The 27,761-nt window shown below is 32.6% G+C and overlaps 2 protein-coding genes across 6 annotated transcripts in view; one reads left to right on the forward strand and one right to left on the reverse strand.

Annotated features, from left to right (window-relative positions):
• LOC143251035 (hepatocyte nuclear factor 4-gamma-like) overlaps nucleotides 1-27,761 on the reverse strand; it is a 79,072-nt gene that overhangs the window by 29,386 nt on the left and 21,925 nt on the right. For 2 of the 4 annotated variants that reach the window (XM_076502325.1, XM_076502323.1), the window contains exon 1: nucleotides 4,859-5,129. The exons of 1 other annotated variant lie outside the window; for it this stretch is intronic. In XM_076502325.1, coding sequence (XP_076358440.1) covers nucleotides 4,859-5,057 — 199 coding nt within the window. In that variant the 5' untranslated portion in view covers nucleotides 5,058-5,129. Of the gene's footprint in view, nucleotides 1-4,858; nucleotides 5,131-27,761 lie in introns of those variants that run through there. One more of the 4 variants, XM_076502324.1, reaches the window with a different exon arrangement.
• On the forward strand, nucleotides 4,982-18,813 carry LOC143251036 (uncharacterized). Of its 2 annotated transcripts, none has more exons than XM_076502327.1 (4): nucleotides 4,982-5,370; nucleotides 7,031-7,271; nucleotides 14,686-14,776; nucleotides 15,219-16,138. In XM_076502327.1, the coding sequence occupies exons 2-4, from the start codon at nucleotides 7,108-7,110 to the stop codon at nucleotides 15,315-15,317; spliced, it is 354 nt and encodes a 117-aa protein (XP_076358442.1). In that variant the 5' UTR covers nucleotides 4,982-5,370; nucleotides 7,031-7,107; the 3' UTR covers nucleotides 15,318-16,138. The 2 variants fall into 2 exon arrangements, with proteins under 2 accessions (XP_076358442.1, XP_076358443.1); XM_076502328.1 differs by lacking the exon at nucleotides 15,219-16,138 and adding an exon at nucleotides 18,553-18,813 and having other exon boundaries at nucleotides 5,066-5,370.

Below are 27,761 nucleotides of genomic sequence, written 5' to 3' on the forward strand. Positions count from 1 at the left end.
GGAGCACTGGAGTACTCCCTGCTACCAGTTTATCACAAGAAGTTGACATTCACCAACTTGTTTAGTTACAAGCACAAAATGTTTTATCACCACCAGTCTACAAGAAATAGACAGAGGCCCAAGGTTCCAAATTATAGGCAGTCCTCCAGTGTGAATAGGGACGTATTCTACTAATGGCACCAATAAAGCAATTGACGTCACCGTGTCTTCCCGAAATCATTTTGTATAGTTACATATAGTAAGTATTTTCTAACAATCAGTGACTTCACATGTTCCCCTGCCACCAATGCATGAAAGTCCAAGCAAGCGTATAACAATTCCTTCGTTCAGATATAACTTTCTGCACGATGCCAAGAAGGTAGATCCTATTCATGTTACAAAACATGATGAAACGTAAGTCTTTGTTAGACCAATATTCGTGTGTGTGTTGTTCTTAGCATTAATTTTAATGAACTACGAACCATCATGCACTCAATAAAAGTTTTCTTAATGAACTCTTTCCCATGAGAGGTAGGATGGCTGGATTCCTTATTATTAAAAATAACAGTCGTTTATTCTTTATAATTTAAAATAGTTTTCTTTTGCATTAAACACACACAAAACCACCACCACCACAAAATTGACATAAATGTTAAGCCTTAAACACTTGAAGATAGATCTGTTACAAATAAGAAAGAGAACTGAGCTTATTGTAAGCACACAAGTTGAAATGACGAAATACAGAGTGTATTTGAGTAATATAATGATTAGTTGTTAAAGAGTTAAATAAACAAGGATTAACCTATTCCACAATTCGATCACAAGTCAACAACTAACGGATCAAACACACAAAACGTACAGGATACTAGTAACTGTTAGCTATTCGAATAACGATTGGTATCATACCGAAACGTTGTATAAGGTTGTTTGAAAACTGTTGTGGCGTAGCAGAGTTAGGTTAAAGTTCACTGCATTTACATTAGGCCTTTTATTATATGTATATACATAATACTGCATTTTTTATTCAGTTCCTTCGGATTTTTGTGGGAATAATTTGTTTGTTTGAAGTCAAGCACAAATCTACACAATGGGCTCTCTGTGTTCTGCCCATCACAGGTATAGAAAGCCATTTCCCAGTGTTGCACGTCCACAGACATGTCGCTGTGCCACTGGGAGTCACTGAGAAGAAAGTGTGTAAGATAATTTCAACCACATCGTATTCACCATATCCATTGCCGAAGACTCGTTTCACACGACACAACAAAGAAGTGAATGATACTATTGTCTTATGATTAAATAAACGTTTATTTTAACTTTTACTATTGTTATAGTTCATCTCTTCATAATATACTTTTCTTATTTAATTTCTGTAGTGCATATTGGTGTATAAAAGACATTAATACTAGAAATAAACGACTTTAGAACACCAAATGTAGTTGTTTTTTATTTATTTAATTAGACAACGTTTCGCTTTACAGCTTCTTCAGGAGCGTGCACTAAAACACGTGCCGAAACTGACGGTACAAAACTTCAAGATATGTGTTTTAGTGAGCGATTCATTCACCACTACATTTTGCTAACAATAAGCACATTCTGGCTTCTATTAACACCACGAAACAATATTTTTAATACATAACACATTGTTAGAATAAAAAACGTTTTAGTTTTCAAAACTTCTCTTAAAATATTGTGAGCTGAATGCCAGATATCAACACAAACTATGAGATGTAACCGACTTAACATATTTCATTACACAAAAGTTAAATCTTTAGAGTAAAAGGAACTAATCACGAAGTTAAATCATTAAATACGGAATGTGTTATGCTACAGAAGTCGCTATAGGAACCGAGATTTCCAAGTTAAGCTAAACAAGGTTTAATTCTAACTTTACACAACTTATATTAAATTACAATCTAAGCGTAGAATCATATCTAACCAAACTCAACTACGAATGTTTCTCAAGTTCTTCAGATCAAACCGCTTGTATCAAACATACTAAGTATCAACTTGTCTGGATATTATGAAACATGGAAGTGGTAGGTTCATTACGTATTACTCAAGTCGAAATGAACTTGCCGGGTACTAATTGTATCTCTTGTTGTGAAACAAATAAATTAGAGATTTGTGTGATATCAGCGAACACAAACAAGTTGAAGTGAATGGGCTGAGTTAGTTACAGCGATAAATGAACCTATAAATGATGAAATACGAAAGTTGTACGTATATTCGTGAGACATCTGTTCGTTCATGAGATACCAGCGAAAAAAGAACTCAAATTGAGTGAGTCTTTATTAAGATATGTAAAACCTATTTCTTTGTTTGTGTGTTACGATTGGAGGGACAAGCTGAAGTGAATACAGAGTATAAGTTTAACTCCATTGCTACATTTTAAAATATAAAAGCTATTGGCGCGTTCGTGAGTTATTATCGGGCAAGCAAGTAGTTGCTAATGATGTCAAAGTGAGACTGTAGGAATTTGTGATAATTGAATCTCTACCTTATGAAATATAAAATTAAGTTCATTTCTGTGAGATATAAAAGCGAATGTACTGAGTGCTAACTTTATCTTTACGTAATGAAACCTGAAAGCTATATGTAGGTTCATGAGATATTAACAGACTAGAATAAGTCGAAGTGAACGTACTAAGTGATAACTGTATCGCTACTTTACGATCTATAAATCTACGTGTAGGTTCATGAGATATTAAAAGAAAGGAACAAGTGGAAATTAATGTAGCAGAGGTAGTGTAAGTAGTAACTGTATCTCTACATATAAAACATATATGTATGTTCGTGAATTATGAAAATGAGAAACAATAGACTTTAACAGCTTAATCACTACATTAACCTATATGTGTGTTCGTGAGATGTCATTGGACAATAACAAGTTAATGTTCCTGTCTACATTAAGATATATATATATAAAGCTGTATGTGTGTTCGTAATAAATCACCGAAGTTGACCAAGTATAAGCGAATGTAGTGAATCAGTTTCAGTCATAGTAAGAAATAACTGTGTCTACATTTTGAAATATAAAACCTACAGTACGTTCAAGAGATATTAAGAGACAAGGACCAGTACACGTGATACATTTAGTTATAGAAGTATCTGTACATTATAAAAAAGAAAAGCTATACTTATGTTTGTGAGATACCAACAGACGAGGAGTGGAAGTCACTGAGTCAGTCTCGGTGATAACTAAATCTCAACGTTATGACAAATGAAAATTGTATGTAGATTCGTCATATCAGTGGACAAAGGGAAGTTGATCTGCACATATTGAGTGGTAATTGTTTCGCTAAATTATGAGTTGTAGAAGTCATATGTGTGCTCCTGAGATGTCACCGTACAAGAGTAGCTCTAAATTAATGTAGTGATCGACAATTGTATCACTACATCATAAAGAAAAGCTATATGTATATTGGTGAGATGTTAGTGAAAGAGAAAACGTTAAAGTGGGGACACTGAGTTAATGTAAGGAATAAATGTATCTCTGCGATATAAAATATAGAGTCTTCGTGTCTTCATGAGATATTATCAGATCACGATAAGTCAAATCAAGTGTCTATTTTTACATTAAGATATAAAAGCTGCACGTTTGTCGTGAAATGGCTCGGCATGGCCAAGTGGAGAGGACGTTCGACTCGTAATCTAAACGGTCGTGTATCTGAATCACCGTCACACCAAACAAGTTCGCCCTCTCAACCGTGGGGCGTTATATTGTCACGATCAATCCCACTATTCGTTAGTAAAAGAGTAGTCCAAGAGTTGGTGGTGCCTTCATAGCTGCCTTCCCTCTGGTCTTACACTGCTAATTTAGGGACGGCTAGCGCAGATCGCTCTTGTGTAGCTTTGTACGAAATTAAAAAAACGAACAAACAAACTTGTCACGAGATATGAGCGGACATGAATAAGTGTATGTTCATAATTAAGTCTAACACTCTACCTCCACATTTTGAAATATAAAAGCTATATGCGTATCCATGAATTATTATCACACAAGCAAATAACTGTTAATTAAGAATATATGAACAAAACATTATGAAATATCAAAGTTATTCATATGTTCGTGTTATATCAGGAAAAATAACGAGCCGAAATGAGCCTATGAGTGATAACTGTATAGTTACATTTTGAAATGTGAAAGGTACATGTATGTTCGTGAGATTTTAACGGATAAGGTCTAATGGAAGTGAATCTATTGAGTCAACATAAATAACAATAAGTAATAACTGTATCGATAAATTGTCAAATATAAAAGCTACATATTTTTTTCGTAAGATATCAGAGAAAAATAACAATTCGAAATGAACGTGTACGTTCTGCTACATTTGAAGTTTAAAAACTGTTAAGATATCTGTGGAACAAGTGCAAGTGTACCGAGCCCTGTAAGATAATGAAATTGCAGTTGAGAGATACAAATCAAACAATATGTATTGAAGTGTATTGTTTGTAACAGAGCGTATGAGAACCACAATGTGTGGAGCTGGATGTGTTGAATTGTTTAAGTAACTATAGTGATAACTGACAAATAACATGCAGAAAATGATGGGAAACACAACTGTAAATATGAGAAGAAAAACGAAGTTGTATCTAAGCCATTATTATGTAGTTAGGCTTAACTAAGCATTTAACTTATGAACTACTTAAGTGACAATTTTCTTCTTAATATATTTTTAAAGTACAGTACAAATATTTGGGGTTATAATAGTATGTGAAATATTTAAACAGTGAAGACGGTTTTTCTTAAAGACCAAGCTGGATTTTAATCTGTTTAAATTAAAATTATATTTTATTTGAATTCTTCAAATCTCGAAACAGCGTTTACTAAATATGTCAGTAATAACTAAACCATATACCTTGTTCATCGTCTACTTACCGAATGACACCGGCTTTATGTGTAACTTACTGCCGGCCCGATGTTCTAACATGACAGGAGAGAAATTGTAACATCGCTCGGGAGTCTCGTTATCGAAGGGAAAATTTATCAGTCCTGTCGAAGAGTGGTCATTTAAAGGGTGAGGAGTTTGAGATACGGGACACTGGGCAATGTTCCCATATCGACAACTGGTTAACATAGTTTATCAGCGACGTGGAGACTTACTTCTGCTTCCACCACAGATGAACAAACACTAGGTACCAAAGTCTACAGTGGCAGACAGTATTACTAAACACAACTAGACGAACAACTTACACAGTCGTATTATTCAGCGGCACGTGATATCGTGGCAACACACTTCACTTCCTCAACAACTGTTGGCCCGGGTCACTATGTGCTCGTGGAATTGACACATGTATTTTGACCACTGGAAGCGGAGGAGCCCAGCAGCTGGACGATGGTCAGCCAATAAAAATCGCGAGGGGGAAAAGGGAGACGTATGAGTCATGGAGGTATTTTGATAGAACAGGCTGAATCATCAAATAGTTTAAAAATTGTCGTAACAATGCCCCTTGATTATACAGCTTTCCAGTAATATGTGTTAAAACACAAGAATGGCAAATGTTTCTCAAAATAATTTTCTCTTGTTCAGGGCTCTCTTAGTCAAATTTTATCTTGATGACTAGAGACTCACTTAAAATACAAATGTATCTCAGAACAGCTGGTACGGATATTAATACTTTTACTAATAAAGCAGAGAACAACGTTTCGATCTTCCTAGGTCATCATCAGGTCAACCAGCTATTCTGTGATACACTAGACAAGTTCAGTTTAATCCAAATTTAGTTATTTATTAAAATCCAAACATTCAACAGCAAAAAAAACCTCTTCAGTAAAACTATAACTAAACAAATAAATTATATATTGTTATTATATTGTTTTTTTATTAAACACAAAATTATGAAATGGGCTATTTATGCATTATCCACTTTTGGTCTTGCAAGTGTTTTTTTTGTGTTTTTTTTTGGTTACGTTAAATCAATTTAACTTTGGTGATTTGGGAAGGTGTTGTGATTTAAGGCTCTTGTCCTGGATTCGATTCCTACTGGTAGCGAACTTGTTTGTCATGTTATTGTTATGGCAAAGCTATCAACATGTACAAAGAGCAGTTTCAGTTTGTTAGCTGTTTTATTATAATAAATTGACCAACGATGTGCATGCTTAACGAAATGGGTTATTTTAGGGAAAATTCTACCTTACACGTTTCGACAGACCAATGTTTTGTCGAAACAAGTAACGTAGTATGTTCCCTTTAAATAAACCACTCAATTATGCTTATAAATCTCTTATTTGTCAATTTCCTATTATATTAGCGTAATATGCTTCCACAACCAAGTAGATGTATTATTATTTTCTTATCGTCCACCCATTATTATTTCACGTTCTTTTCGTTTCTTCATGATTATAATATCAATTTCTATTATAAGAAGATAATTAATAAAGCTAGGTTTCCTGCACCCACATTTAGTTGTAAAGTAGTTGTACCTGCTTCATTTTAAACACTCAGGCTGAAACTTATAGTTTTAACATAGTTGTAGGTGTTGAAGATTCGCCATAAAGTGCAGGTTGAAATTGAACCGGTAATGACGTAAATGTTGAAATGACGTCATGGCTCGTGCTACTTGAAGCATAGTTCAGTTCCCTGTTGTTGAGGCTTGTAACCATAAGCAAGTTTCGTATATGAGCACTGAAATACGCATGCATAAATTACATAATAATGTAAACACACACTTACAAAAATATAGATGTTAGGACACACATTTATCTAAGTTACGATTTTATATATTCAAAAAATTAAGCTTGGGTGCCACCAACTTCAGTAGTTATTAGTAATATTATAAGTAACAAAATATATGTCTTGTATGTTTTAATTATAATAAATGCAAGGTAATGCACCTAGGTTATCGTAATTTGAAATAGGAGTATTATTTCCATGAGAATAGCTATACTAGTGTTATTAAACAAAGGGATGTTTATAAAATGGTTGATCAATCTCTAAAGCCATCCAAGCATTGTGATGTTTGTTGTTAGTGGTAGAGCAAATAGAATTTTAGGTTGTATTTACAAAAATGTTGAACGCAAGTCTCAAGAGGTTATAATTTTCTTGCATAGATCACTGGTTATGCCCCATTTGGAGTATTGTGTTCAGTCTTCGGCTTCTTAAGAAAAACATTTATTGAATTGTTGGAATGGTGCATGGGATGAAGGGATGGTTTTCTCTGGAACAAAGAAGAGTTACGGGGGATCTGATTGACTTGTTTAAAATTCTAAATGGAATTGATAGTGTCGGTGCCCCATCTTGTTGCATACTCGACGTCGAGAACAGTAGGACACAAGTAACCGTTTTGACAAGGTAGGAATCACCTTCAGCCAAGAAAGTTTTATTTTTCTTACAGAATGGCTAGACTCAAAAATAAGTTGTCTGGTTGCTATGGAAGTGATAAATTTACGTCAGTTTAAGAAATATCTTGATAATTATATAAATGATAAGGGCTGATTTTAAGATTTTTTAAAATTTATTAATTTAATATTTTTAGTTTAGTTTAGAGGATGAGACAGCCGAGATGTTATTCTTAAACATTATAGCCTTTTATATGTTATGTGATATAAAGTCATTACTTTGTTACCCTAACAGCACACTGTTTAACTAAACTCGGTAATTATAAAGTTCAACAATACACTGGTGATTTTATATGTATATATATATATATAAACTCATTAATTAAGAACTTCAATAATATACTACTGATTTTATATGCAAAAAAAAAAAAGCCTTCTACACTTGGATGTCAGAAATCTTCAACAGTTACATGTCAAAACAAGAAGAAGAAAAGTAAAAATAACAAAATAACGTAACGTTAACCCTAATAAAACTGTATCTGTAATATACTTAGTCTAACATAAGTAGAACATATACCTACAAATTAATCTATCCATATTATGTTAGGCTTAAGTTTAATTACAGTTAAATAATTAAAAAAAGCATCCCAATGGAACCTGGTTTAATTTGTTAAAAACAATAATAAAAAATTGATTATTTGTGTAAAAGTCCATAACTGATTTAGCAGACCCGGCATGGCCAGGTGGTTAAGGCATTCGAATCGTAATCCGAGGGCCACGGGTTCGAATCTCAGTCCAAACATGCTCGCCATTTCAGCCGTGGGGGCGTTATAATGTGACGGTCATCCCATTATTCATTGGTGAAAGAGTATCCCAAGAGTTGACGGTGGATGGTGACGACTAGCTGCCTTTCCTCTAGTCTTACACTACTAAATTAGGGACGGATAGAGCAGATACCTCTCGTGTAGCTTTGCGCAAATTTTAAAACCAAACAAGCAAATTGATTTAGTAGCTAAACTTCATCACTTCTTCTGTCATATGTAATTAATAGTACTTTCATTTTTCTTAATGTTTTAGTTAACTGTAAATCTATCAGTATTTCTTTTTATTGAGATTTAAGTTGATTTTTATTTCATAGTAGTTAATATATAATTCAGTTTGGGTTTTTGTTCTAGTTCAAATTTCTGTAACTTCTCTTTCAATGCTCAAAATAAACATTTTACCTTAAAGAACAGCCATATAATATCAAAAAATGAAATATCAGTTTTGTCGTAGCTTTTCTTACGAAAAGTTTGTTTGTTTTGTATATCGCGCAAAGCTACACGAGGGCTATCTGCGCTAACCGTCCCTAATTTAACAGTAATAGATTAGAGGCAAGGCATCTAATTAACACTACCCACCAAAAACTTTTGGATCACACTTTTACCAACGAGTATAGGAATTAAACATTATATTATAGCGTTCCCACCGCTGAAAAGGAGGCTAGGTTTGGTGATTGAAATTCGAACCCGCAACCCTGAGATTGCGAGTTGATAACCTTAACCAACAAGCCATGTATGGTATAAGCTAAGTCGACTTTGTGCAGCAGTGTTAAGAAAGGGTGCACATCATAACGTTTCTGTGGTAGTGAAAGGAACTGAACAGATAACAAATAAAAGCAAGGTGCAAGTTGTGAAAATGACTCATGCGCAAGCGAGACATAAATGTTTATTTCTTCCAAGTCAGTTCTAACCTTATGTTCTGTCATTATTTTAAATTAATTAGAAAACAACAGAGATGGACTTCTTGTACTTCCACTCATACATTAAGCACAACCTCGACCTTCAATGTTCTGACTAATATCAGTGATAAATACAATAATACCATGGCCTTCAACTTTCTGACTATTATCAGTGATAACAACAACAATCCCACAGCTTTCAACGTTCTGACTAATATCAGTAATAAAAAACAACAATATCAGGTTTTCACATGCTGACTATTATCAATGATAAATACAACAACGCCATGGCCTTCAACATTCTGCCTACTACCAGTGATAAATACAACAATATCATGGCCTTTAACGTTCTGACTAATATCAGTAATAAAAAAACAATAATACCACAAAGTTGTGACGAATATCAGTGATCAAAAATAATAACTAAATATCTACTTTAGTAACGACCGCAATCTTTATGAAGGTCCCAAAATAATTATATTATATATACACTTTAAACTCATGTGGCATGCAGTTCTCACTACTGGTGTTATTAATGTGTAGGTCCCCACATAATTTGTTGCTGTGGTTAGAGGAAATACATAAGAGATGGATGATGCGTCTTTGCAATTCCAGACGTAAATAATATAAGAGTAAAAAGCCACAAAATATTATATAAAACTCGAACACCTTTTGCTGCGTCTTAGACTCCTTTATAAGATATACACTCTATGTGCTTAATGAGTACACGAATTTTATTAATATATTCATACGTCTTTATATTTGTCATTTGTCTGGATTAAAAAAAAGCATTTCTAATCATTAAGTGGCAGTGTTGTTAAAACGACTTGGAACCATTATTCCAAAAAATAATTCGAAAAAAATTTGAAAAAAACATTATTATTGTATACTATTTGGAACATTTTCCATGACTTTCATAAGTAAAACGACACGATCCTTTTTGAACGTTGGAATCCATAATTCTTGCATATTTACGGATCATTAAAAATAGGACAGTAGCTCCGTAAATTAGTGCGATATAAAACTTAGACATATTTGGGTGCAGCTGATGAACATTATTCATTTAACATCAACTTAGCTGTAGTATAATGATGCCAAGGTTAGCTCCAAAGTTAGTACGATGTATAATTTTTATTTATTCTCATCTAAATGTTAAATTTATTGGAAAAAAAAAACACCAATATGAAACCCAGTTTGTTTGTTTTGAATTTCGCGCAAACCTACTTGAGGGCTGTCTGCGCTAGCCGTCCCTAATTTAACAGTGTAAGACTAGAGGGAAGGCACCTAGTAATCACCACCCACCGCCAACTCTTGGGCTATTCTTTTACCATTGAATAGTGGGATTGACCGTCACTTATAACGCTCCCACGCTTGAAAGGGTGAGCATGTTTGGTGTGATAGGGATTCGAACCCACGACCCCCGAATTAAGTCGAGTACCTCTAACCACCTGGCCATGCCGGGTCTCCCAGGTTACACTTGGACTTGCTACACATCACTTGTATTGAGAAAAAGGCACTTGGAATTCTAACAGTGTGTTTTGATATTTGTACTATTATTTAGATAACAGTATATCTCTTCATACTATGTTTACCATCTTAAATTAATTACATATTTGATAGGATTGCTTTTTTAATGTCATTCTACGCCTATGACGAGTCAAAAATGTTTGGTTTCAGAATATAAATCGCAACGATTTTTTTTTGATAAGCAAAAGTTTTACATAAGACGTAGTTATCGGTTATATTCATAGTCTTGATTCAATACACGAAAATATGACCTGCTCCAATAATAAGAATATTTAACTGGCTACACTATTGGTCAAGCTGGTTTTTAGTTATTAGCTAAGGGCTTAGTTATCTCTGATCAGAAATTATTATTATATAAAGTTTTATATACTGTTAGGCTCTTAAAGCATTCTAAATGTTTTTTCAACTTTGCATAAAGTTATTCGAAGAGCCATTTGAACATAGACAACCTTACTTTTGAAGTGATAAAAATATACAGGGCGAGTAGGTAGATACACACGGTCTAAAAGTGTTGAGTGCATCGTGGGAGACAATGGGACTCGAACCACGAACGCTGGGAGATACAGTCGGAAAAATCTAACTACTTTGCCATTCAAAAGTCATTCTAGTTAGTATTATTTGTGGAATAGTCTGTCTAATAATTACCTCCATTGCATCAAATTGTTGTTCAAACCAAGAACAAATAATTTGCTTTTTTCTAGTAGTCCAATGTCTATAAATGTTTTTCTATACGAATTAATTGTTGTTTGCAATACAAGAACATCTTTATTTACTTTCCTCCATTTTTATAAACATATCTTTGGTTCACTGTTCTTATTGCTTACAAACATATCTTTGGTTCACTGTTCTTATTGCTTACAAACATATTTTTGGTTCAATGTTCTTATTGCTTACAAACATATCTTTGGTTCACTGTTCTTATTGCTTACAAACATATCTTTGGTTCACTGTTCTTATTGCTTACAAACATATCTTTGGTTCACTGTTCTTATTGCTTACAAACATATCTTTGGTTCACTGTTCTTATTGCTTACAAACATATCTTTGGTTCACTGTTCTTATTGCTTACAAACATATTTTTGGTTCACTGTTCTTATTGCTTACAAACATATCTTTGGTTCACTGTACTTATTGCTTACAAACATATCTTTGGTTCACTGTTCTTATTGCTTACAAACATATCTTTGGTTCACTGTTCTTATTGCTTACAAACATATTTTTGGTTCGCTGTACTTATTGCTTACAAACATATCTTTGGTTCACTGTTCTTATTGCTTACAAACATATTTTTGGTTCACTGTTCTTATTGCTTACAAACATATTTTTGGTTCACTGTACTTATTGCTTACAAACATATCTTTGGTTCACTGTTCTTATTGCTTACAAACATATTTTTGGTTCACTGTACTTATTGCTTACAAACATATTTTTGGTTCACTGTTCTTATTGCTTACAAACATATCTTTGGTTCACTGTTCTTATTGCTTACAAACAAATCTTTGGTTCACTGTTCTTATTGCTTACAAACATATTTTTGGTTCACTGTTCTTATTGCTTACAAACATATCTTTGGTTCACTGTACTTATTGCTTACAAACATATCTTTGGTTCACTGTTCTTATTGCTTACAAACATATTTTTGGTTCACTGTACTTATTGCTTACAAACATATTTTTGGTTCACTGTTCTTATTGCTTACAAACATATTTTTGGTTCACTGTTCTTATTGCTTACAAACATATCTTTGGTTCACTGTTCTTATTGCTTACAAACATATCTTTGGTTCACTGTTCTTATTGCTTACAAACATATCTTTGGTTCACTGTACTTATTGCTTACAAACATATTTTTGGTTCACTGTACTTATTGCTTACAAACATATTTTTGGTTCACTGTTCTCATTGCTTACAAACATAGCCTTGGTTTACTGTCCTCATTTCTTTCAAACATGTCTTTGTGTTACTGTCCTCATTTCTTCGAGCTGCTGTCAATTTCTTCAGACACGTTTACTTCTCAATTTACTGATTGATTTATTTTCAATATAGAAAAAGTATTGATTTGCACTCCACATTCAAATAAACTTCAAGTTACTATTTATTACTTTATTTCTTGGTCTATTAATTCAATTTAAAACCATAAATAATACACAAGTTATTCATATTGTCGTAAACTAAACTACAGTTTCAGTAAAAGTATTATTAGTAACCCCTTCATTTGAGACATGCATCAATAATACGTTTAGCTGCCTTAGCAGTTTTAACACAACCACTGATTGATATTTTGCACGTGGCGTAATTAAGTGATATATAGCTTTTTTGACGAGCTTATACCTAAAATAATTTTTTTCAGAAATTTCAACTGTCACATGTTATTAAGCAGATAACACACGAATCCGTTTTCGAGATCTTTCTATATATATAAATTTAAATTACTAATATGCATACATAGCTTTCAACTCATAGATATGAGTGATATTATTAGTTTTTCCATACAGTTATATTTAAGATGGCGATTCTTGAGGATTTTTTATGGTACCATGTTGACAATGTTTAAACGAGGTCTTGGCTACATTTCAATGTTAGATTTAATTGTCTTGTGAGACTACAGTTCTAAACTCTAAGATAAGAATTTATCTGAAAATCACGTGTCACGTGTTTCTTCGCCTTCCCCGCCGTTCTTTGTAAACGTTATCAACTGGTCCGGGACCATGTAGAATTATTGCTTTGTACAAAGTAAATGTGTCCTATCTATGGATACATTCGTTGGTTTCCTAGTTTAGTTGTTGTGGTGGGCTTACTTGTCTGTTTGTTAGACTTAAAGAGTCACGAACCGCTCATATTTGGACAGTAGCACGTGATTACCACATGCAGCAGTGATTGATATGAGCATAGTGCCAAATGGAAATGTGGATATCAGCATACACACACACACACACACACACACACACACACACACATATATATATACGTCAAAGGGTAAACCCCTACATTCAGCAGAAACTTACAATATATAAAGTCCATTATTATTCAAAGAAAAGTATAAAAATTTAACTTTCTGCCTCTAGACTTACAAAAGTTCAATTTAAAAACACATATCAAAATAACTTCATTAAATAAATACTGTGAGGAGAACATGGTATTAATTTATAATTTGGAAATACATAGTGGAAGCTCACGTTCATATTGATAACAGGTTGGAGTAAATTCATGTCGACCATCATGTTAATTGCACATCACATCCATACATTTCTATTTATCTGTGTATCTATATAACATTTGTCAAACCAAGACTAATCCTTTCACATTATAAAGTTTGATATACTAAACAAATAAACAATGTTCTTAATCTGTAAAGCTGAGTTAAGAACAAAGATAAACGAATATATTTCGTCAGTTTTTAATTCAAAGGTCAGAGACAGTTACATCAAGCAATATACTTTACACTTATACGTATTACCGAGAAGTAACAAATTATGCATTTCTCAGAGATCATAGATGAAAGACACAATGTTAGTCATTACACTACAGCCACTTCATCTAGTACAAACGAAGTGTTCACTTAATGCCAGGGGACGCTAGTTGATCTGTAACTTGAGTCGTTTGTTTGTTTTGAATTTTGCGCAGAGCTACACGAGGGCTATCTGCGCTACCCGTCCTAATTTAGCGGTGTAAGACTAGAGAGAAGACTGCTAGTCATCACCACCCGCCGCCAACACTTGGGCTACTCTTTTACTAACGAATACTTGGATTTACCGTCACATATAACACCCCCGCTGCTGAAAGGGTGAGCATGTTTGGTGTGACGGGGATTCGAACCCGCGACCCTCAGATTACGAGTCGAACGCCTTAACCACTTGGCCAAAATTCAGTCGATCAGTCATTAGATGTTAAGTGGCACAAAATGAACAACATTTCTTTATCAAACATTCCTGTTTTCATGTTGAGTCACAATTCAGTATCTTTGTAACTAAATAACTGGAATAATCTTTACCTAGAATGGTAAAAGGAAAGCTTTTGCAGTGAAATAATGGAAAACGTGATAAACACTCTCTCAAGTCCATATATACCACTCGCATTAATTTCTTCAAATTTCTTAGCAATCAGCTCTTAAGAACAATAATCTTTTGTTATAACAGAGTTTCCATTACACATACTAAAACCATTAATTATAATAAAAACAGGACAGATGCAAGAAAAACACTACATTTGCCTCATGAATGGCCGCCTCTCCTGGAGGGCAAAGGAATTTCTGGAGATTTCGAATCACATCCGGTGAGCTGTCTTTAATGAAAATGTCCATAATATTTGAATCAGTGTTTTACCACTAAAAAGTATGTGGGAGACATCGGATTGTAATAATATTAATTAGTAATAGTGTGTGTGAGACATAGGACTGTAATAATATTAATTAGTAGTAGTGTGTGTGAGACATCGGATTGTAATAATATTAAATAGTAATAGTGTGTGGGAGACATCGGATTGTAATAATATTAATTAGTAATAGTGTGTGTGAGACATCGGATTGTAATAATATTAATTAGTAATAGTGTGTGTGAGACATCGGATTGTAATAATATTAATTAGTAATATTGTGTGTGAGACATTGGATTGTAGTAATATTAATATTATTTTAAATGACGTCTGTCTCTACTAACACCATTCGGGTTTCCAGTGACAATAATCAACACCAGTTTAGCTACACTTTCGTGGATAGGCTTTTCACTATGTAACTGGAGTCCGTCAGGCCGTTCGGGTTGCCACGTACAAAGTGTCAGTTGAAACGATGTATTCTGTACTGAACGAGAAATGTTAAGTACCTTGCTAGTGAAGTCTGGTATTTAGTAACAATATGTGTGTGGTATTACATCATAATTAAAACTGACAACGATTCCAATAGCGACATAACTTAAATCATCACCAGTTTTAGTGTAATATTTCGCCTATGTTCATTATGCTCAAGACACTTCACCTGCAGTAGTTATAACTTGCATTGTTATTGTTTAAAGATAAAATTATTTGGGTTCTTATTTAATGTTCTTTAACAATAGCGTTGGAGAAAGAAAACTTCAGTTTAGAAAGATATATTTCACCTCAGAATCCGTATAAAAACTTACAAGTTTTCAATACTAGACATCAGTAAACTCTATAGCATAAAGAAATCCGTACGGTTGTGGTTTACCAAGTTGGTAAAGTATGTCTATAGTTTAACGCACTTGTCATTGAGAATGCCTCAGAACTATTGTGTTTTTTCAGCCAGTGGCGTAGCTAGGGTTTTCAGCGCCCGGGGACAAAGTCAGTTTTCGCGTCCCCTCGTGACAAAATGTAAGCCATAATTCCTAATTATGTAACATCAATTTGGCGCCCCTCCGATGCTGCGCCCGGGGACAGATGCACCCCTTTGCCTCCCCCAGCTACGCTACTGTTTTTAGCGCTGCATTTTTTATTCAGTACCTTAGAAATTTTCAAGAATTAGAATATTATATAATTTAAGCCATATTATATAATTGTAATATTCCAACCACACACTGTTTAAGCCATATTATATAATTGTAGTATTCCAACCACACACTGTTTAAACCATATTATATAATTGTAATATTCCAACCACACACTGTTTAAGCCATATTATATAATTGTAATATTCCAACCACACACTGTTTAAGCCATATTATATAATTGTAGTATTCCAACCACACACTGTTTAAACCATATTATATAATTGTAGTATTTCAACCACACACTGTTTACTGTTTAAGCCACACTGTTTAAACCATATTATATAATTGTAATATTCCATTATATAATTGTAGTATTCCAACCACACACTGTTTAAGTTTAAGCCATATTATATAATTGTAATATTCCAACCACACACTGTTTAAGCCATATTATATAATTGTAGTATTCCAACCACACACTGTTTAAACCATATTATATAATTGTAGTATTCCAACCACACAATGTTTAAACCATATTATATAATTGTAGTATTCCAACCACACACTGTTTAAGCCATATTATATAATTGTAATATTCCAACCACACACTGTTTAAGCCATATTATATAATTGTAGTATTCCAACCACACACTGTTTAAGCCATATTATATAATTGTAGTATTCCAACCACACACTGTTTAAGCCATATTATATAATTGTAGTATTCCAACCACACACTGTTTAAGCCATATTATATAATTGTAGTATTCCAACCACACACTGTTTAAGCCATATTATATAATTGTAGTATTCCAACCACACACTGTTTAAACCATATCATATAATTGTAGTATTCCAACCACACAATGTTTAAGCCATATTATATAATTGTAGTATTCCAACCACACACTGTTTAAGCCATATTATATAATTGTAGTATTCCAACCACACACTGTTTAAGCCATATTATATAATTGTAGTATTCCAACCACACACTGTTTAAACCATATCATATAATTGTAGTATTCCAACCACACAATGTTTAAGCCATATTATATAATTGTAGTATTCCAACCACACAATGTTTAAGCCATATTATATAATTGTAGTATTCCAACCACACACTGTTTAAACCATATCATATAATTGTAGTATTCCAACTACACAATGTTTAAACCATATTATATAATTGTAGTATTCCAACCACACACTGTTTGAGCCATATTATATAATTGTAGTATTCCAACCACACACTGTTTAAGCCATAACCACTGTCTACATAAATAATACTCCCACCATTACTGTAACGTGGACTGTTTTTATGAGCTTTGGATTGAACGAAATACGTCGTTGGCTGTGGACATGATGAACAAAGTGTGGTTGGAACATTGTCCACTTCTAATTTTCGAAAAGTTCTAACGGTCTAGATAAAAAAAATGCAGTGTTAAAAACGTAATGGACCTAATACTAATGTCTTATATGACGGCCGATAATACTAACACACTGAACAAACGTGATGCGTTCAATAATACGACACTCGACAGATATGAAATACGTTAATCAATATTAATACATGCTGAATAAATTTTATACGATAAACAATATTAATAAACGCTGAACAAATTTTATACGTTTAACAAGGTTAATACACTCAGATCAAATGTGATACGTTCAATAATATTGCACACTCAGAACAAATATGATAGTCTGATAATATTAAAACACTGAACAAACATAGCGGTTCAGTAGTATAACGCGCCCTAAAGAAACATTTGACTTTTAAATTTACGTTATGGTTTAGTTTGTTTTGAATTTCGGGCAAAGATACACAAGGGCTATCTGTGCTAGCCGTCTCTAATTTAGCAGTGTAAGACTAGAGGGAAAGCAGCTATTCATCACCATCCACCACCAGCTCTTGGGCTACTCTTTTACCAACGAATGGTGAGATTAACCGTACTTTATAACGCCCCCACGACCGAAAGGGCGAGCATGTTTGGTGTGAGAGGGATTCAAACCGGGGACCCTCAGATTACGAGTCGAGTGCCTTAACAACCTGGCCATACCAGGCCATTTATGTTATGAATAGACCAGTTAATGAAAGGAAAAGCTGCTATTCGTCAACAAAGCTATTTGTTCGTAACCTCCAAAATTTTGAATTGGTAGACTAGACGAAAGGCAATTAATAAATAGTACCTATCTCAAACTCCATCTTCTATATTCAATCTAAGGAACCAGACTAATAAGTAATGTCCGAAACGCTGGATAAATTTATCTTAACATAAAGATACGATAAAAATGCAAAAAAAGTGTGTGTGTGTGTGTATATATATATAAGCACACTTATGAAACAGGTATGCGTTTCTTAAGGAAATGTCTGTGTTGTTTAAAATAAATCCTGAAACACATTTATAGCTAACAATAGGACAGACAGTTGTTTGAAAATTGTTTAACGTTCTTCTTTGCACGTTTGATAACATTTATTTGATGAAACAATGTTTGTAGTCGCAATTAAACCACCAATAGACATAGTTTACAAAGTGTATTTAACATATTAAAAAGTACATCTGAGTTTTCTCTTTTATTCTTTTCTTGTCTCAAATTATGATGTAGTTGACCAGATGTGAAATTACATTCAAATTATGATGCAGTTTACCAGATGTGAAATTATATTCAAATTATGATGTAGTTGACCAGATGTGAAATTATATTCAAATTATGATGTAGTTGACCAGATGTGAAATTATATTCAAATTATGATGTAATTGACCAGATGTGAAATTATATTCAAATTATGATGTAGTTGACCAGATGTGAAATTATATTCAAATTATGATGTAGTTGACCAGATGTGAAATTATATTTGATGCACAACAATAAAAGTTTCTTCATTCACTGAGAGTTTTTAATATATAGTGCAAATTAAATGACAAAATCTTGTCATTGTTTGACACAAACTCAACAAGCACGTATGTTATGCATGTTTATTACTTCTGTTTAATTAGCACCTTTCAGTCGTAGGAAAATTCGAACTTTCACAATAATTCACACTATCTTGACAACGGCATTAATATATTGTGTTAAAAGGTTTATGAAACATTTTGTTTTAGTTTCTATATACACAGCCTTAGACCCTGATGAACCTGGATATGTAGTTTACAATGGGATAATAAAGTGATAGAAGCGATAACTGAGGTCATGGGGTTACAGTTCACGAAACTACTTCTTTTTTTTTGTTTCTATTATGAGTCATCGGACTCTAGCTGAGCATTTTATGAGTCAGTTGGACTTGTATCCAGTGATACAACCGAACGAAGTGACAATAGACTCTCGAGGTCATTGAGGTCATCCCTTGACTGCAACAAGTTACGAAGTATTTCTGTAAATCAATATACATTACAAAAAGGTTTTAAGCATTTAGGATAAAGCACTCACCACATAATCAGGTAAAACAGTCAACAAGGTCATAAACCTGACGTAGAAATAATTCCGTTGAGGAACAAGCTGGAATAATGAGATTCAAAGCTGACACTAACATCATCAGTTCACAACTCCAACGCATCTTTACTAACCGTAACAGCTAACAATTTTAAATCCACTACCACCTTATCATTAATGTTCTCCGATTTAGTTCTAGTCTAAACCATACCTGAGTTTAGTACTTATCTCAGGACTTTAGCCCAGAATTCAAAGCAGACATCACAAGTCTCGTACAATATTATGAAAACCCTCTCTTCTTATATTTTTTTTGTTTGTTTTTGTTTTTGAATTTCGCACAAAGCTACTCGAGGGCTATCTGCGCTAGCCGTCCCTAATTTAGCAGTGTAAGACTAGAGGGAAGGCAGCTAGTCATCACCACCCACCGCCAACTCTTGGGCTACTCTTTTACCAACGAATAGTGGGATTGACCGTAACATTATAACGCCCCCACGGGCTGAAAGGGCGAGCATGTTTGGGGCGACGGGGATGCGAACCCGCGACCCTCAGATTACGAGTCGCACGCCTTAACACGCTTGGCCATGGTGGGCCTCCCTCTCTTCTCGAAACCAAAATTTATTTTAAAAATATGGACTACATTTGTTCTCTCTATCACATCAAAAGCTTCACGCGTCGATTATTAAACGTCGCACACAAATTGCTCTCTTCTTTTTGCGCCTCCCGTTAGTACAGAGGTAAGTCTATGGATTTATAGCGCTAAAATCAGGGGTTCGATTCCTCGTCTCAGCAGATAGCTCGATGTGGCTTTGCTATAAGAAAAACACAACTCTTCTTTTGTAACGTTGTATTCACCCTAAACAAGATAAGTAAACTATTTAAGAACTTCTAAAGACTAGAAATAATTCTTTTCGTTCTTACTCACTTACAGACGTAAACACGTTCCTTTTGAAAAATTCATCAGTCCACATACATTGCTTTTAACATCAAAAGATTGCCAAGAAAAGTAATTTTCATGCTTCATAGAAACTCTGTTAGAAAGACCAGTTACAGTCAGGCCCGGAATGGCCAAGTGGTTAAGGCACTCGACTCTTAATCCCAGAGTCACGGGTTCGAACCCTTGTAACACCAAACATGCTCGCCCTTTTAGCTGTAGGGGCGTTATAATGTTACGGTCAATCTCATTATTCTTTGGTAAAAGAGTAGCCCAGGAGTTGACGGTGAGTGGTGATGACTAGCTGTCTTCCCTCTAGTGTTACATTGCTAAATTAGGGACGGTTAATACAGTTAGCTCTCGTGCAGCTTTGCGCGAAATTTAAAACAAACCAGTTACAGTCTGTCAAGCTCTTTGAACATTCACTGTATACTAAGGGTAATTTTCAAAAATAAGTCGTATCAATTTCACACTTTCGTTTGCAATACAATGTCATTTACAGCTTCGTACTTTAGAAGAATAAAAAAAAAATCACCTAAGCCTTATATTCTGAACTAAACTCTTGTGGATTAGCAAACCGTTTCGAAGTTTGAAGTTTTCTGAAGTGACGCTTGGCACTGCGACTCTAACACTTGGTCTGTGTGGCCAAAATATAGGTGTAAAAATATACGTTACGTGGAAATAATATAAAAACTATCGTCTACACCTTAATGTTGCTAAGTATACACATATATCATATCGTCTACACCTTAATGTTGCTACGTATATGCATATATCATATCGTCTACACCTTAATGTTGCTACGTATATGCATATATCGTCTACACCTTAATGTTGCTAATTATACACATATATCGTCTACACCTTAATGTTGCTACGTATATACATATATCATATCGTCTACACCTTAATGTTGCTACGTATATGCATATGTCATATCGTCTACACCTTAATGTTGCTAAGTATATACATATATCATATCGTCTACACCTTAATGTTGCTACGTATATGCATATGTCATATCGTCTACACCTTAATGTTGCTAAGTATATACATATATCATATCGTCTACACCTTAATGTTGCGAAGTATACACATATATCGTCTACACCTTAATGTTGCTAAGTATACACATATATCATATCGTCTACATCTTAATGTTGCTAAGTATACACATATATCGTCTACACCTTAATGTTGCTAAGTATACACATATATCATATCGTCTACACCTTAATGTTGCTAAGTATATACATATATCATATCGTCTACACCTTAATTTTGCTACATATATGCATGTATCCTATCGTCTACACCTTAATGTTGCTACGCATACACATATATAGCTGATTGCCTTGTCAGTCTGCCTGGTAACACACAGCATCTATGATTTTGTCTGTTTCTTTCATTATGTACGAAGCTACACAAAGGGTTATCTGAGCTCTGCCCACAACGGGTATTGAAACCCGATTTCTAGCGGTGGGAGTCTGCAGCTATTCTGCTGTGCTACTAGGGGGCAGCATTTATGACAATTTTGCCAAATCCTAAATATTCGCCACGTGAGAACTTATCGTGTTTTTCGCATCTCAGAGTGGGGGACTGTGAATCACGAGCAACATGTTTAAATGTAGTGTGTTTGTTTTATACAATGGGGCTTGCGTGTATTTCCTTGATGAATATTTATCCTCAAACCAACAAGAAACATGACGAATCAGTGTGTCATGTCCATCATGATATTTCCCAATAAGGTTCATACCAGAGCTGCGTAGCCAACAAATTCAAGTATATTCGTTGTTACAGAAAAGCGATTAATCTATGAGAGTAAAATAAATAATTAATTGCAGAAAAAAACTGAAAGATTTTGCGGTTTGCGCTATTCTCTTTAACCCTATATTTACCACAAAAACGTACTCGTTATACGTTGACTTTTGTCTATTCCCATTGGCCATAGATGGACATACTTTGATTAGGGTTTTTTCACATTAAATATGTGATTTACACTAAAGTGTAGACTTTTAAAAATTCCACATTTAATGAAATTACCCATTTTCTTTCGTTCCTGGGAATTCAAAATACCTGGTGGCGAAAGGGCTGAACTCATAAACGTAGTGAAAAATGCGGATTTACTTCTGTAACAATTATAGTTTTACAAATGACAAGGGCTGTATTACTGACGTGTTACAAGCTATGTGGTATGAATGTAACCATCAGAAAGAAGAATCTATAGAAGTCGTTCTTTATTTAACATTTACACAAACACAAACATTTCAAATCCTCTCGCCCTTTCAGCCATGGAGGCGTTATAATATGACGATCAATCCCACTATTCGTTGGTAAAAGAGTAGCCCAAGAGTTGGCGGTGGGTGGTGATGACTAGCTGCCTTTCCTCCAGTCTTACACTGCATAATTAGGGACGGCTAGCGCAGATAGACCATGTGTGTCTTTGCGCGAAATTAAAAACAAAACAAAACACGAATAACAGCGCCGTGTAGCGGTTACTCGTCACATTAATGATGTGTATTTACTTTACTGCTGCACAGGAATTATATAAAGATAAACATGTTTCACTGTATTGTCATGTTCTTTATGGTCAGTAAGTGTTCTATTTTAGATATCTATTAAAACGTATCTCACATTTTGTTACGGGACAGAAATACTGGAGATGTTATATTTTCCACAATTGTTTTTAAGGATCAAACAGTACTTTGGTACCTTTTATACAGATTACTTCACAACGTACTGATGTGAAGTACGGCTTTAAACAGTTTACCCCCAAAAATCATACAAAAATGTTATAGGAACCTTTTAAATAAAAATATTTGTCTTTCTAGAGAAAAATGAAAAAGTTTTCAATCATTCCAATAAATAATATTCAGCTCTTTGATAAGATGGCTAAAGGTTCTTGGTTAGAGAATACAGGTTTATCTTATACTTATTGAACATAGGTTTATCTCATACTTATTGAATACAGGTTTATCTCATACTTATTGAATACAGGTTTATGTTATACTTATTGAATACAGGTTTATCATATACTTATTGAATACAGTTTATCTTATACTTAGTGAATACATGTTTATCTTATATACTTATTGAATACAGGTTTATCTTATACTTATTGAATACAGGTTTATCTCATATTTATTGAATACAGATTTATCTCATACTTATTGAATACAGGTTTATCTCATACTTATTGAATACAGGTTTATCTCATATTTATTGAATACAGGTTTATCTCATATTTATTGAATACAGGTTAATCTTATACTTATTGAATACAGTTTATCTTATACTCAGTGAATACATGTTTATCTTATATACTTATTGAACACAGGTTTATCTCATACTTATTGAATACAGTTTATCTTATACTTAGTGAATACATGTTTATCTTATATACTTATTGAATACAGGTTTATCTCATACTTATTGAATACAGGTTTATCTCATACTTATTGAATACAGGTTTATCTCATACTTATTGAATACAGGTTTATCTTATACTTATTGAATACAGTTTATCTCATACTTATTGAATACAGGTTTATCTCATACTTATTGAATATAGGTTTATCTTATACTTAGTGAATACAAGTTTATCTCATACTTATTTAATACAGGTTTATCTTATACTTATTTAATACAGGTTTATCTCATACTTATTTAATACAGGTTTATGTTATACTTAGTGAATACAGGTTTATCTCATACTTATTGAATACAGTTTATCTTATACTTAGTGAATACATGTTTATCTTATATACTTATTGAATACAGGTTTATCTCATACTTATTGAATACAGGTTTATCTCATACTTATTTAATACAGGTTTATGTTATACTTAGTGAACACAGGTTTATCTCATACTTATTGAATACAGTTTATCTTATACTTAGTGAATACAAGTTTATCTCATACTTATTTAATACAGGTTTATCTTATACTTATTTAATACAGGTTTATCTCATACTTATTTAATACAGGTTTATGTTATACTTAGTGAATACAGGTTTATCTCATACTTATTGAATACAGTTTATCTTATACTTAGTGAATACATGTTTATCTTATATACTTATTGAATACAGGTTTATCTCATACTTATTTAATACAGGTTTATCTTATACTTATTTAATACAGGTTTATCTCATACTTATTTAATACAGGTTTATGTTATACTTAGTGAACACAGGTTTATCTCATACTTATTGAATACAGGTTTATGTTATACTTATTGAATACAGGTTTATCATATACTTATTGAATACAGTTTATCTTATACTTAGTGAATACATGTTTATCTTATATACTTATTGAATACAGGTTTATCTTATACTTATTGAATACAGGTTTATCTCATATTTATTGAATACAGATTTATCTCATACTTATTGAATACAGGTTTATCTCATACTTATTGAATACAGGTTTATCTCATATTTATTGAATACAGGTTTATCTCATATTTATTGAATACAGGTTAATCTTATACTTATTGAATACAGTTTATCTTATACTTAGTGAATACATGTTTATCTTATATACTTATTGAACACAGGTTTATCTCATACTTATTGAATACAGTTTATCTTATACTTAGTGAATACATGTTTATCTTATATACTTATTGAATACAGGTTTATCTCATACTTATTGAATACAGGTTTATCTCATACTTATTGAATACAGGTTTATCTCATACTTATTGAATACAGGTTTATCTCATACTTATTGAATACAGGTTTATCTTATACTTATTGAATACAGTTTATCTCATACTTATTGAATACAGGTTTATCTCATACTTATTGAATATAGGTTTATCTTATACTTAGTGAATACAAGTTTATCTCATACTTATTTAATACAGGTTTATCTTATACTTATTTAATACAGGTTTATCTCATACTTATTTAATACAGGTTTATGTTATACTTAGTGAATACAGGTTTATCTCATACTTATTGAATACAGTTTATCTTATACTTAGTGAATACATGTTTATCTTATATACTTATTGAATACAGGTTTATCTCATACTTATTGAATACAGGTTTATCTTATACTTATTTAATACAGGTTTATCTCATACTTATTTAATACAGGTTTATGTTATACTTAGTGAACACAGGTTTATCTCATACTTATTGAATACAGTTTATCTTATACTTAGTGAATACAAGTTTATCTCATACTTATTTAATACAGGTTTATCTTATACTTATTTAATACAGGTTTATCTCATACTTATTTAATACAGGTTTATGTTATACTTAGTGAATACAGGTTTATCTCATACTTATTGAATACAGTTTATCTTATACTTAGTGAATACATGTTTATCTTATATACTTATTGAATACAGGTTTATCTCATACTTATTTAATACAGGTTTATCTTATACTTATTTAATACAGGTTTATCTCATACTTATTTAATACAGGTTTATGTTATACTTAGTGAACACAGGTTTATCTCATACTTATTGAATACAGTTTATCTTATACTTAGTGAATACATGTTTATCTTATATACTTATTGAATACAGGTTTATCTCATACTTATTGAATACAGGTTTATCTCATACTTATTGAATACAGGTTTATCTCATATTTATTGAATACAGGTTTATCTCATACTTATTGAATACAGGTTTATCTCATACTTATTGAATACAGGTTTATCTTATACTTATTGAATACAGGTTTATCTCATACTTATTGAATACAGGTTTATCTCATACTTATTGAATATAGGTTTATCTTATACTTAGTGAATACATGTTTATCTCATACTTATTTAATACAGGTTTATCTTATACTTATTTAATACAGGTTTATCTCATACTTATTTAATACAGGTTTATGTTATACTTATTGAATACAGGTTTATCTCATACTTATTGAATACAGGTTTATCTCATACTTATTGAATACAGGTTTATCTCATACTTATTTAATACAGGTTTATGTTATACTTATTGAATACAGGTTTATCTCATACTTATTGAATACAGGTTTATCTCATACTTATTTAATACAGGTTTATGTTATACTTATTGAATACAGGTTTATCTCATACTTATTGAATACAGGTTTATCTCATACTTATTTAATACAGGTTTATGTTATACTTAGTGAATACAGATTTATGTTATACTTAGTGAATACAGGTTTATCTCATACTTATTGAAGACAGGTTTATCTCATACTTATTGAATACAGGTTTATCTCATACTTATTGAATACAGATTTATCTCATACTTATTGAATACAGGTTTATCTCATACTTATTGAATACAGGTTTATCTCATACTTATTGAAGACAGGTTTATCTCATACTTATTGAATACAGGTTTATCTCATACTTATTGAATACAGGTTTATCTCATACTTATTGAATACAGGTTTATCTCATACTTATTTAATACAGGTTTATGTTATACTTATTGAATACAGGTTTATGTTATACTTATTGAATACAGGTTTATCTCATATTTATTGAAGACAGGTTTATCTCATACTTATTGAATACAGGTTTATCTCATACTTATTGAATACAGGTTTATCTCATACTTATTGAATACAGGTTTATGTTATACTTATTGAATACAGGTTTATCTCATACTTATTTAATACAGGTTTATGTTATACTTATTGAATACAGGTTTATGTTATACTCATTGAATACAGGTTTATCTCATACTTATTGAATACAGGTTTATCTCATACTTATTGAATACAGGTTTATCTCATACTTATTTAATACAGGTTTATCTCATACTTATTTAATACAGGTATATGTTATACTTATTGAATACAGGTTTATCTCATACTTATTGAATACAGGTTTATCTCATATTTATTGAATACAGGTTTATCTCATACTTATTTAATACAGGTTTATGTTATACTTAGTGAATACAGGTTTATCTCATACTTATTGAATACAGGTTTATCTCATACTTATTGAATACAGGTTTATCTCATATTTATTGAATACAGGTTTATCTCATACTTATTTAATGCAGGTTTATGTTATACTTATTGAATACAGGTTTATCTCATACTTATTGAATACAGGTTTATCTCATACTTAGTGAATACAGGTTTATCTCATATTTATTATCACCTCGTACGCTTAGTAACCTTAATCATTTCAAGGACGTTTAACTTTGCGTGAATCGTGAGAAGTGTATGATTTCCTCACGGTTTGGAAGTTCAATGTCGGTGGACGAACTAACGAATATGGTTAGACAGCATACAAATAGGAGAAACTATGAAAAACAATCTCGTGGAAAATCAGATAGACGAGTTAACTAGGCAAAAAATAAACATAGGAAAGATGTCAGTCAAAGATAGAGAGAAGAGTCGAATATTGGTATTAAAACCAAAGAAAAATGTAAACAACAAGAATTTTTACTAGGACAGATAAAGGAAATATGATACA

The sequence above is a fragment of the Tachypleus tridentatus genome, chromosome 5, assembly GCF_004210375.1.
Source record: "Tachypleus tridentatus isolate NWPU-2018 chromosome 5, ASM421037v1, whole genome shotgun sequence".
Classification (NCBI taxonomy): Eukaryota; Metazoa; Arthropoda; class Merostomata; order Xiphosura; family Limulidae; genus Tachypleus; species Tachypleus tridentatus.

Bases quoted from the DNA above. Each gene is read 5' to 3' on its own strand.
- LOC143251036 (XM_076502327.1), top strand. From the start codon at position 7,108: ATGGTGCATGGGATGAAGGGATGGTTTTCTCTGGAACAAAGAAGAGTT. The intron at 7,272-14,685 runs GTAGGAATCACC...TAATAAAAACAG, and splicing joins CAAGTAACCGTTTTGACAAG to GACAGATGCAAGAAAAACAC. The intron at 14,777-15,218 runs GTGAGCTGTCTT...TTTCGTGGATAG, and splicing joins GAGATTTCGAATCACATCCG to GCTTTTCACTATGTAACTGG.